Here is a 13,052-nt window from a genome sequence, read left to right on the forward strand (position 1 = left end):
GATTTTGCCAGCCCACCTAAAGAATTTTATCAGTCTGGGTTTCAATGGAGAGTTTTAGTGTCCCATGATGGTCTAAATGCTGTTTCAGAGGCTTTTCCACCCTGACAAGAATAAAATTCTGGGGGAAACATACTGAGTACTTGTAACTTTTTGAATATTTAAGCATGAAGGTGGTCAAATTTAAAGACATCGGCACAAAATAGTGGCCATCAGCAGCTTCAATGCAAAAGTATCAGTATCCAGAACCCATCTTGGTCGAACCCTAGCAGAATATACAGCGCCTTCAGGTGTGTGAGACTCGGCCACGGCAGGGTGCAGACCTGGGAAATGGAAGCGGCCGTCCCGGGAGCCCTGGGGTGACGGGTTGGGGGGCGGCGTGGCGCTGACACTGGGAGGGTTGCTCTGCTGGAACGGGGCTGGGGAGGAGGGCGTGGAGGAGGTGGCAGATGAGGGGTTACTGCTGGAGTCCAGCTGGTTTAACATGGGGGGGAGCTCCTGGTCAAGAACGCACACAGGTTTGAAATGACAGTAAAACACAGCAACACTGTATAAAACCTACAGCAGATCAGAACTGTCAGTGGAAGGGCACTTGAAGACGTATTCTTACCTTTTTGGTTATCGCCTTTGGTAAAGTGCCGAACTGCAATGGTAGCTCTGCGGTGCGGTCGATCTGATTATTGATATCCGACGGCACTGATTCTGCCCTGCGGATCCTTGGCACTTCAAGTCAAAATAATAAGCTAATTAATGTCACATGGCACTGAATATGAAGTAGGTTATTGTAGTAATTCATCATGACATCATCAGGGTTTATCCTGGACCATTTGATGAGGCAAAACCAATCTTTAGAATAAACATTTTCTAAATTCCTGTTAAAGGTACAATTTAGCAGATTTATATCCCATACTGAAAATGAATATATCTGTGGGGGGTTGACAGTGTAGTTGATCAATACCAACGACTCAACCATTACTTCATCAGGTGATGAGATTCCTGGCTTTCAAAACTCACTTTGTGCGAATTTTGATGTATCGGTATCGGCTACAAATTGTCCAATCAACCTCCGATCCATTTATGATATCTGACGGAAAACGTATTTGCCATAAACAAGCGTTGTCCACCACTTATGGCAGTGCACCGCATGGTGAGGATGCAGCTGGGCAGCAGTCATGTCTGCAGTCTGGAATTATTTTCAGGAGAAGCAGTCAAACCGCTAATTGTAATGTTTGAAATAGAATTCTTAGAACCTTTAATAATATCATAAAAACCCTCTCAAGGTAAAAAGTCCCAGTACCACTACCTTGAGCTGCTGCAGTAATGATGGTAACTATTGCTTACATGGGAGAAATGATATCCGACATGAGGGAGCTTCTTTGGTACACTTGTTGTGGCACTTTAACCTATAGAGGGATGGATATAAACACACTGATGAGACCTTAAGAAATAACAAATACCAAACAGAAGAGGGCAGTTACAGTACAGTATGTTGCTTACTTGCAGTGTTTGCACTTGACACCAAACATCATGCTCTTACGACACACTTGGCAGGTCTGGGAAAGCCAAGACTTGGTGGAGAACCTGCAACGGAGAGAGCAAGAAAGAATAACATGTCTTTACCATAATCCCACCATGAAAGTCCAGGCAAGGGGTAAACCCACCTAAACTCAGTTTACCTTTTCATTTGCAGAATAGAGTTTCCTACCATTTTAGGCTGACATTAATCTTTACGACCCTAAATTTATAGTACACATCACAATAACGAATGTCAAGAGTGATGTACGTTATATGAAAATAGGGTCTTTTAAGGTGAAAAAGCATAAATTAAGGCTTCTGAAATGATTTTTGTCCATATCAGTGATTGTTTGTCTTATGATAATCACTGACTGGAGGTCATAGTTTAGCACCTTTTTGTACCACTACATCAGCAAGAACCTAAACTGTAACATGAGAAAGGATAGGATAATAAATCATGGTCATCTTTTTCTTAACTTGGACTGAGCTGTATTTAAGGTGGGGAACTTTAAGTGGCTTTCTGAAAGCATTTATCTGAAACTCGCCACAAATCGCCACCCAAATAGTTTTCACAGGGCAGCTACCTCCCTTAGCCAAATGTTGAGGCAAGATTAAAAATGAATAAACACACTCTGTCCAGTAAGATAAACACAGGGCCGGACTGAGCGGTCTGCATAATTCAAATTCCTGGATTCTCGCAAGGCGCCATTCTCACCAGACCGATGCAGGAATTCTGCTGGGGTTTGTGCCAGAGGGCTCAGTTTCAAGTTAGGATAGGCTTCTCTCAGCTTCCAACCCTTTGTCCCAGTTAAACCCATACTGGGAGTGAACGAGGCAAACCACAATACGAGTGGTGGAATGTGAATAAGCCGAAAAACATTTTAAACTCCAGATGAGTATTCACACAGAGTAGGCTGTGGAGATACCAGAAGGTGTTGAGGCTTAAAGGAATAGTTCAAATTCAGTCATTATCTACTCACCTCCATGTCAGTGGAAACTCCATTGAAGTTGGTAGGACCACCAAACACACAGCCAGTTAGCCCCCAAAGTTCCATCTCTGCCTTCTAACAAACTATTTAAGTTAATGGGGTCCTCCATTAAATGTCGTAAAATGTCCATCAAATCTCTCCAAACAGCTTGTGCAGCATAGTCCAAATGTTCTGTAGCCAAATGATTGCACTGTGGGTCCAAACGTCCACTATTTACCTTATGTCCTATATTTTCCTCATTGACAATGCTGACCATGCCAACAGTCACCCTACAGTAGCAAGCAATCTTCAGCCAGAGCGCTGTAGGTCAACCAGAGCATCATCACTGAGAACAATGTAGGAAATAATGAAGTAAATACTGGACCTTTGGACCCACAATGCAATCCACAGAACTTGAATGGACAGAACGGTCATTCCCATTCAAATGCCCAGACTTGTGTTGTCACCATAGCAATTAACCCTTAAAATTCCACAGTCGCCATTTTATGCTGTACTAGCCAAATTACCATGGCAAACAGTGGAAGGACCGTTCTGTGGTGCAATCATTTGGCTACAAAACACATGGATTATGCTGCACGAGCTGTTTGGAGAAATTTGATGGACATTTTCAGATTTTGTTGGAGCTGTAAAATGACTTCAATAGTTTGTTAGGAGGCTGAGATGGAACAACGGGGGCTAACTTGCTGTGTGTTTGGTGATTCTATGAACTTCAATTGAGTTTTGACTGACATGGGGGTCAGTAAATAATGACTGAATTTTCATTTTGGGGTGATCCATTCCTTTAAAGTCGAGATGAAACGGCATTTCGAGAGTATCTAACTTCCGTATCGTGACGTATTTCCGAGTGAAACAGGAAAGACAGGCGGGACATAACGTTGGGAGGAATTTGATTTGAACGTTGAAAAGTGGGCGTGTCATAACACCCGAACACACACCGAAGTACCGTGCTGTTGCTAGCTAGCTAACTAATGAATCTTAGCTCTGTGCGCTAAAAGTTGAAGATTGATTGATGGGTGGATGTCATGATATTACTGGTTGAAATTGGTTATGGGCATGCTTACGTAAGCACACAGCATATTTTGTTTTACAGGAAGAAAACATGATTGAATTTTGATATAAGAATACAAAGAAATTGATTTTTTGTATTTTTTTTGGCATATATTGGTATATAGGTGCACAATATGACCGGGGATGTGATCTAAAAGGGTTAAAAAGGCATTTTTCATTTCATCTCGACTTTAAGACTCGCTCATATCACTTTAATGGCCCAGGTTCCAGGAACTCTTCTTTTTCTTGCATGTACTCTGTTACCATGTGTTCTAGACTGTGAGCAACACAATCCACAGGTCACCGGAAGTCCATTCATTTCCTACATAGCCGAGTGACCAGGGAAACTCGGATGGTGTGTGGACGGTCAACAAGCTTGTCGGCCAAGAAAAATTGGCCACAGCTGAACTTTTCGCGGTCACTGGCTGGCAACAGCCAATCAGATTTCTGCACTTCCTTGTTTTCCTTCTGATGTGACTTTGCTTCATGAACAATAGTTTCGCCTGGCAAGTTCAAAATGGATGAGAAGTTGATTACAGCCATTGAAAGCTTCCCAGTTCTCTACAACTTTTATATGAAAGACTACAGGAATAAACGTCTCAAAAACGATGCTTGGAGAATGGTTGCATCCATCGTTGGGGTCGTTTCTGTTTATTTTTCATTGATGCTACCTAAATAGCACTTGCCAGCTAGCTTTGTTAACTCATCAAAACAATGTAACATAATGAAAGGCAATACCAAAGCAGCAAAAAAATCCATGACTTGCCTATTCAAAACTTTGTAGCTGCACCAGACCACTATAGATAAGAATGGCGATGACACGACAATAAGGCCACGCCTGCAAAGTGCGGTACAGTGCGAAACCCTATTCAATTTCTATGAGCAAAACAGTAAATCAACATTTTCTGTGGTTGTTTTTTCTGTGTTCAATAATTTATGTGAAATGTATATGGTGTAAATAATTTGACGTTACCTTTTCTCCGTTGTCAAACAACATGATCATTAAAATGTTTTTTTTTTGAAGTCACAAAATGCGAGCACTCCTCTCTTGAACGGAAGTTTGCTAGCTTGTTAGCATTTTGTGACTTCCAGAAAATAAACATTTTAATGATAATGCAGTACTTTGATAACTGTGAAAAGGTAACGACAAATTATTTACATCATATACATTTCACATAAATTATCAGAACACAGAAAAAGCAACCACAGAAAATGTAGATTTTTTGTTTTGCCCATAGAGATAGAGCAGGGCAAATCACTTGTACCGCACTTTGTGGGCGTGGCCTGTTTTAAACATCACGCCATTCTTATCTTTATAGATGCAATTGAAGCCTCTCACACTGCTCACAATTGGTCAGAATAGAGTGACCCGTAAACCAAGTTGCTCGCAGTGTGAACGCACGGTCACTGTCTTTTTCATTTTTCAGGTTAGGACAGATAACTGTACTAGAGGATAGATTGCCCACTGGTGATAACGGCGATAGTAACCCACCTGTGTGTTACAGCCAGGCCGATGTCTCTCCTCATTGTCTGAGGGGAACACCTGTGCATGGCCAGATTATCTGGTGAAGAAGGTGAGAGAATATGTAAGATGACTAGAGAGAGAGAATTGGAAAAAGAGAGAGACAGAAGCACTAAATGAAGGCAACAGGACCACAAAGCCGGGCCAGTATCTGTTATCTCATCGGGACTCACTCTCCAGGAGGGTGGGAGTGGCAGGCAGCATGTAGGGGGCGGTGGCCGGGACCGGGCCCGGGGTCCGGGCAGACAGCAGCGGTGAACGCATGGCCGGGTCCTCAAAGCCGTTCCCATAGCCATTGATCTGAATATTAGCCAGCAACTTGTTCTTCTTACCGGCCCTGCATAGAGAGAGCAACCAAATATAGAATTAAAGGTCCTAAGGCAGAACCAGTGTCCAGTTTACACCTCCATTGATAATTTGAGTATTTTCTAGTTTACCATCTGAAAGCTGAGGTAAACAGTATTTTCTAGTAGTATTTACCATCTGAAGGCTGAGGTGAACAGTATTTTCTAGTAGTATTTACCATCTGAAACCTGACGGAAACTATTATCTACCATCTTTACCATATGACATGAATGCAGCATTAATCCTAACACACACTTGTTGGTAGCGGGCTCCTCGATGCGGTTGCCCAGCTGAGACTCGTGGCTCTTGCTTCGCGTCAGCGTGATGTTGGGAAGGAGCTGCAGCAGTTTGCGGGAAGGCGGTGGCGGCGTGTGGGGGAGCTTGGCGGCGCGTCTCTTGGAGGGCGGGGTGACGTGAGGGGGGGTTGGCGTTGAGGAAAAGGCATCTGCCATTTCCTCAGTAGATATGTAAGGTCTGTGGTCGTCCAGACAGGGTACCACTGATATAGAGATGGAGCGGCCATGAGTGCTGGTGGGGAGCCGGGGGGTGGAGGGACTTCCATGGGAGGCCGCTGGGCAGGGAGGTGGGTTGATGGGGGGTAAGACGTCACTGTGCTGGGGCTCAGTGCTCCAGGACCCTGCGTCTTCCCTGGGGTCGTCACCTAGAGTGAAAAGGCAAAGTTCACAAATAAGTAGGGATGGGACGATATGCTTATGATACGATACGATGCGATACAATGCGATACGATGCGATACGATGCGATACAATGCGATACGATGTGATACGATGCGATACGATGCGATGCGATGCGATGCGATACGATGCGATACGATGCGATACGATGCGATACGATGCGATGCGATACGATACGATACGATACGATACGATGCAATACGATGTGATACGATGCGATGCGATACGATGCGATATTATACGATACACGTTTAGTGACAAAAAAGTATGACTGTGCAGAATTCCGTTTATTTCTGAGCCACAAAACTTTCTAGAGATGGCATGAATGGCTAGATGGCTAGAATGTAAACACAATTTAAAAATGTCATTACAAAGTGCAAATAATATAATTTGGATGGAGAGCTTGTGAAATTGTGATGGTCAAGCCGTCTCATTGTGATTACTACAGCAGAATAAAATGGAGCTAATATCGCAATTCATTTTTCTGCCCCACAATACATATTGTCACTTTTTTGTATTGCCATATATTGAATTTCGATATATCGTCCTATCCCTACAAATAAGCAATGAGCACTTTCTAGACATACAATCTCAAAATGCTTCATATTTTCAAACAGACATAAAACAGATAGAATGCACCCACTGCATAAGACACAGCACAACACACAATGCCAGATTAAGTGAATCCCTTCCAGAAAACGTGTCTCTTACGTAATGTGTTAAAAGCAGCGCCTGAGTTGGCCAGTCTAACATTTACAGAGAGGTGAAGGCACCATCAACTCAGAATATAAATTGGAGCCTGACCATGCAATGCCGTGTAGGTGATCCGAGCAATTTTGAAATCAATTTTGTACTCGACTGGCAGCCAATATTGGAGGCCAGTACTGATGTAATGTGGGACCTATGAATAGTTTTAGTCAAAAGCCTCACAGCAGCATTCTTCAACTGGAGACAGGCTACCGCAGATCGGCTAAGGCAAGAGAACAAGGGATTACAGAAATGCTATAACATGAAAGCATGAATAATTCTTTCCAAATCATGAAATGACAAAACTGATTTGATTTTGGCAATGTTACTTAATAAGTCCATAAATGACCAAGAGCAACCTATAGAGTGTTTTTAATTCATAAATGTGAATCACTGGGTCAGTTATACTGTTTACATTTTTGCAGCGCCACAACCCACTGTCAACCCATGTCCCATAAGCAGTTCATAAAAGCACAATGGTAACGGTGAAACAGTATATTTTTGGAATAAATGTAAAATGTGACAATTTTAAATATTAAATGTTATTTTGTGTCATAGGAAGTCATTATTTTCTTCGGAAACTACTGTGCATTGAACTTGAACACAGGCCTGGATAAGCAGGGTGCCTGTTATATATGTAACTCTTAATCAACATGTTGATTCTCATTGGCTCAGTAACTTTATGAATAGACTCAAAATAAAGAGCTGAAAATGTTGTGTTTTTTTTTTTTTGAGTTTTCTGAATAATCCTTCATTATGAGCAGGGCAGTCAGAGGTTCACCTGTCTCAGTAGCGCTCTTCAGACAGGAGAGGGCGGCGGTGAGGCGAGAACACTCCTCTGAGTTGGATCCCAGTCGTCTCATGGTGTCCTGCAGCTCAGAGTTGGACATCTGCAGCAACACATCCACAGACAGCTTCCCTGCTACAGCCTGCAGAGGTGGACAAGGAGGAGGAATATGTTGTCAGTGACAGTTTGAGGGAGGGAAACCCTAACCAACAACAATGGAGGAAAGCAGGAAGAAAAGAAAGAACAGCAAAGCTAAACATTCATGGTGAAGATCAGCGTTGTGTTTTTTTTAAATTGCAGATTGGCTGCGTCCACCATCTTCTTCTTTATGGATGCTGGTTACCTCAGGCTTCATGACAGCTCATCAAGATGAGTGACACATGTTGGGACGGGAACTTGACCAGGGGTAGGAGGGCGGGACTAACAATACACTTCCTGTCTCAAGTAGAAAACTTGTTGCAATTGTAGCTTTAACAAGTTGTCACATGTTGTCCCTCCTCTGGGGCAATTGGTACCAAATATGTCACCTTGTGTTTGTTTGTGTGGGATAGAAAGAAATGAAGAGGAACTGAGTGGACATTTTTAAATAGATTTGATGATGTTCGTGATATAGTTTGATAGTGTACAAGTATAGTGATGTAGTTTGATAGTGTACAGCTATAGAGGAGTCATGTGTCTCACCCTGACTCACAAATTGACCTGAATTTGTCTGTTGAAGACAAAAAATACCACAGAGAAATGGAGAGAGGCAGAGACATAGCCAGGGACAAGTTTTTGTTTTTAGTTCAGTTTTTAGTTTTTGCAAGGTATAAAGTTAAATAGGTGTACAAGGGACAGGAAAAGTGAAGGGGAGAGATGAATGAGATAAATGGGTAAACTGATCTAAATGGATATACAGTATTTAGCAATACTAGAAAATGTGCTTAGTAGAGCACAGACCTGACAACACCCTGCAAGAAAGTTATGCACCTTTTGGTGATATGCCACGCCCACCACCACACCCCCTTTTGGCCAATCGACATGAAAAATTAATCAGTTCTTACTTGGCCCATAACCAAACCTTCATACCAAGTTTTGTGCAAATCCATGCCCAACTTTTTGAGACATCCTGCTAACAGACAGACAGACGGACAGACGGACGGACAAACACACGGGTGAAACTAGTCAACTAGTTTGTCACCCAAACAAACCTTTTAATGACGTTCTCCTAAGATGTTTGGTCATGGACTCTAAAGCCTGGCCACAAGCCATATGCCAGCCCTGTCCCAGCAGGGTGTGGGGGACATTATGCAACAGTGACATTAGGTTATTTACACTTTGTTCTGTCTGGCCCATAAATGTCGACAGCTATTTTCAATGCTACTGAATGCCAAGCTTACCATCCCTGTTCCATTAGGAATGCTGTACACAAACATTTCAAACAAGGATCACTGGGTCCAAAGTGTCACACACAGTAGTGTGTAGCAAAGGAGCTGTTAGACATTTCCTTAATGGACGCCTCATCGAATGCCGAGCAATACTGCGTTGACATAAATTCACATGAATAGGCAGCGGTTGAGGCAGCAGGACAAGTTTCAACAAAGTTTAGGCCAGTGCAGGAGGCAAGGTATTCTGTGGAAATCTTGATCAGCTGACAGCTTCATTTCAGGAAAATGGAGCCTCAACATGCTGATTCACACTTTATTTCATATTTATTACGGCAAATGCAAGCTGTAATAGAAGGCACAAACCTGCTGACAGACATTCGAAAGAATATGAATGAGAAACAATGAGGAAAGGTCAACTGCTGTGAAATGCCAAATCTGATGCCAGGCTGATTCCTGGAATCCGTTGGCAAATGATGAAAAGGGGGTTTACTCCATGTCCTCTCCCCTCTATTCTAGTGGAATACGTTTTCTCAGCCCTTGGTGTCTGTGTGTGTGTGTGTGTGTGTGTGTGTGGATGGGGGCGGGGGAGGGGGGGGGGGCTTAATCACCGGGCAACTGGGTGCTTCCTGTATTGTGTCCATGGTAAGTGAATGGACAGGGTGGGATGACTTGGCCAAGGGGGTTAGTAGATGTATTTGGCTGGAATCAAGGTTTTTGTCCATAGTCATTACAATTGCAATTGCATTGATTTTAAATATGCCATGTTTTAACCTGTAGCTCTTATTGGTATCAAAGTAGTTCGATCATGTGCAGCGCAACTCCAAATATCCAGCCACGCCACAGTCAGGTTGTAAGTCAACTGTATTCTTGCAGTTAACTTCTCATTCATTCTGATGAACAACTCAGCTGATGGATCCAATAGAACAGCATGCCTGCAAGTTTGATTACTGAATGATTTGACTGGCATAGCCCATACTGATAACTGTGCAATACACGTGATTCGTTAATAAATAATAACAATAAATAAAATAATAAATTGAATGGCCATTAAAGTAGTAATCCAAAACATTTTTCTAAAAATAAATGTCTGTTTTACTACTCTCCATCGGTGGTGGATAGGATGGTGGTGGATAGGATACAATAATGATTCAACCTATATCCAGTTCAGGAAAGCTTTTACATTTGCTGTTCTAAACAGCCGGTGTCTGGTAGCTCTTTCCTGGGAAAAGTCCTCTGGCAAACTGGAGGTGACGCATTTTACATTTCCAGTTTGTCTGGAATAAATAGGAGAAGAACTGGGTAGTTAGCATGAGCAGTGATAGCCACCATGACTGAACAGACAAAGAAAAGAGAAACTCAAACTGCATCAACAGAAAATCCAAGGAAAAAGACGTCACAGTACTGGACACACTGTTTGATTGACAGGTGATCTCTGGGAAGAGCAGTGCAGAAACACCACAGCAATGAGCGCTGAGCACCAAAGACGGAGGTTAAATTTTTAAAAAAGCAAGCATCTCAGGGATTACCACTTACCACAGTGTTTTTGATGGTTTTTCAAATAGCTGTGAATTTAGTTTGTCTCAAAACACAAAAGCATAAACTTTCACAAGCTGTAAGAGATCATCTAGCAGTTCAGCATGGGACCAGCTAGGAGGTCACAGGGTAAAAAGAGACTCCTGTTACTATATTTTAAGATTAGTGTTGATGTTGTTGCTATTCTCACCTACACTGTTAAAACTGCTGTATTGATGTATATGTAATTTTACATTTACATTTTAAGCATTTAGTTGATGCTCTTATTCAGAGTGACCAGCAATGAATGCAACAGTATAATAAGCCTCAATTCCTAGATCAGCAGCTCTTATTTAATCAGATTTCTTCAAAAGGAACCCATGTGGGAAGATTTTAGTTGTTAAGTTTTGAATTGTAGAACTGTCTACACTGTACATTGGAGATAATAGTGGTGAGAGTGAAAACTATGATTACAGTAGTCATTCTTATACATTCTGTCATTGGAATAAACACCCCTGGGTGTCCCCTGTATCCCACTTTACTAACCACTGTTCTAGATCACCAATTTCACAAACAACCAATAGTAAAAAGCTGAGAGCCATAGAGCCCTAGCAACAGACGCAATAATTTTCCTGTGAATGATCAAGTAAGAGAGAGGAGTGTTAGGAAAATAAATCAGAGAAACACAAGCTAAGGGGAGTGGCAGAGGGGATTTCCTTTAAGATAGAGATACGTAAAATATATTAGAGCGAGTAAAGAAAGAAGATATGGCAGAGGGAATGTAATTCACGGGAGGAGAGGGGAACATGAGGTACTTTTTGAATGTCAGATACCAGATATCCCTGTGAGGTACAAGGATAAACAGGGATGGAGTCAGATCACTAAATGCCCACTTACTGCCCACTTAGGCCAGGGGATGAAGAGATCAAAGGGAGGGAGGGGTGGGTGCGGAGTTGACCAGTGGCCAAAACTGATGTAATTATATCTGGGAAAAAGAGAGAAAACCCTAAAACAGAAATGACCGCATCAAATATACAGATTAGGGTTTAACTGATATGGGTTTTTGAAGGCAGATACATGACAAATACATTTTTTGCTGATACCCGATATCTTTCAGTTTGACCACTTTCATCTTGGCAGCGTCCAAGCTCAAGAATCGCCAAACTTTGACATTGGATGTTTTGTGGTGTGTTTATTCAGTAATTGAATCATAAAATGAATGACTATGATATTTAATTTAAAATGGATACCAGGTACATTTTTCAAAGCAACAAACATAAGGTTACGCCCAAAACAGATAATTATAACATATTTGTGTAATTCTAAGCACGCTCCACTAGCAACACTTGAGTAGGCTACTTGCAAAAAATGGCACAGCTATTAGGCCTACCCATATCGATGAATATGGCACTAGCATAATCACTGTTCCCCAGGTAGAGCGCCACAATGACACGACATTGGTTGACTCTTGAGTGGCTTTAAAGGGTAACTTCGGTATTTTTCAACCTGTACCCTATTTTCCCATCTTTTTGTGTCTAAGTGACCAAAGGGGACAACAATTTTTGAAATTGGTCCAGTATTGAGCGAGATTGCTTCAGCCAGCAGCCGCGAAACGGGCTGCAATGTAATTCGACGGGGCAAATGCGCACCGTCAATGTACGTCCACTAAAAGTGCTTCTTTTTGCCACTGACAGGCTCAGATTGTTATTATAAATGTCTGACAACATTATGGAAAGGACCCTACAGAGAAATGAAACGTTTTTCTTTACCTTTCGCTTGATCCGGTCTGTGTGTAACTTCCTGCAACAACTCAACTCTCGCGAGACTTGGTTACCAATGGACCAATTTCAAAAATTGTTGTCCCCTTTAGTCACTTAGACACAAAAAGATGGGAAAATAGGGTCCAGGTTGAAAAATACCGAAGTTACCCTTTAATGGTGACTTTAATGTAAACTGTAATACAAGCTCTCTTTGGCCCAGCAAGGGCCCAAAAAGGGCATGAGGGGTTAAGTTGGGGTTTAATAAGGGTTTCTCCAAGCAATTTCAGGCTACCCGCATTGGGCCTTCACTGGGCCAGTGAGATCATGTTTGCTGGATCCATTCAGAAACGTTTTAAGTAAAAGTGAATAGTCTCATAAAGTAGGTTTGCTTCCAAATTTAGGTTATTGTGATGCTTTCTATGCATTTATTCTATGGGTCTGGTCAGGTGGATTTGGCGGAAATGGGCAGGACTGACTTACGGCACAAAAGGAGGGGTCTCAACCAAAACAGACAGAGGACTTAGATTAACAAATACACAGACAAGTAGGTGTACAACATCAACTGTTGCTGTAGGCTAGTTGTAGATGCTACTGTCCTGGAATAATCAGGATAACCACATCATCCACCAACGTATTGTCAAGAAGAAGAGATCCACTCTACTATACAGTTACACTCTGGTAAGTTAGCTAAATTTCAGTATCACAGTAGCATGTTTAGCATGTGTTAGCATTGCAAAAACTTAATAAATTCCACGTTAGCCAAACTGTTTT

At 42.1% G+C, this 13,052-nt stretch overlaps 1 protein-coding gene across 3 annotated transcripts in view; it reads right to left on the reverse strand.

Annotated features, from left to right (window-relative positions):
* Positions 1-13,052, reverse strand: part of LOC139916543 (kinase suppressor of Ras 1-like) — a 57,152-nt gene that overhangs the window by 18,038 nt on the left and 26,062 nt on the right. For all 3 annotated transcript variants that reach the window (XM_078284081.1, XM_078284083.1, XM_078284082.1), the window contains 8 exons: positions 7,637-7,784; positions 5,671-6,076; positions 5,244-5,407; positions 5,041-5,110; positions 1,495-1,578; positions 1,339-1,400; positions 608-720; positions 321-495 (listed from right to left, as the gene is read on the reverse strand). In XM_078284081.1, coding sequence (XP_078140207.1) covers positions 321-495; positions 608-720; positions 1,339-1,400; positions 1,495-1,578; positions 5,041-5,110; positions 5,244-5,407; positions 5,671-6,076; positions 7,637-7,784 — 1,222 coding nt within the window. The remainder of the gene's footprint in view (positions 1-320; positions 496-607; positions 721-1,338; positions 1,401-1,494; positions 1,579-5,040; positions 5,111-5,243; positions 5,408-5,670; positions 6,077-7,636; positions 7,785-13,052) is intronic.

Source organism: Centroberyx gerrardi, chromosome 6, assembly GCF_048128805.1.
Source record: "Centroberyx gerrardi isolate f3 chromosome 6, fCenGer3.hap1.cur.20231027, whole genome shotgun sequence".
Taxonomy (NCBI): Eukaryota; Metazoa; Chordata; class Actinopteri; order Beryciformes; family Berycidae; genus Centroberyx; species Centroberyx gerrardi.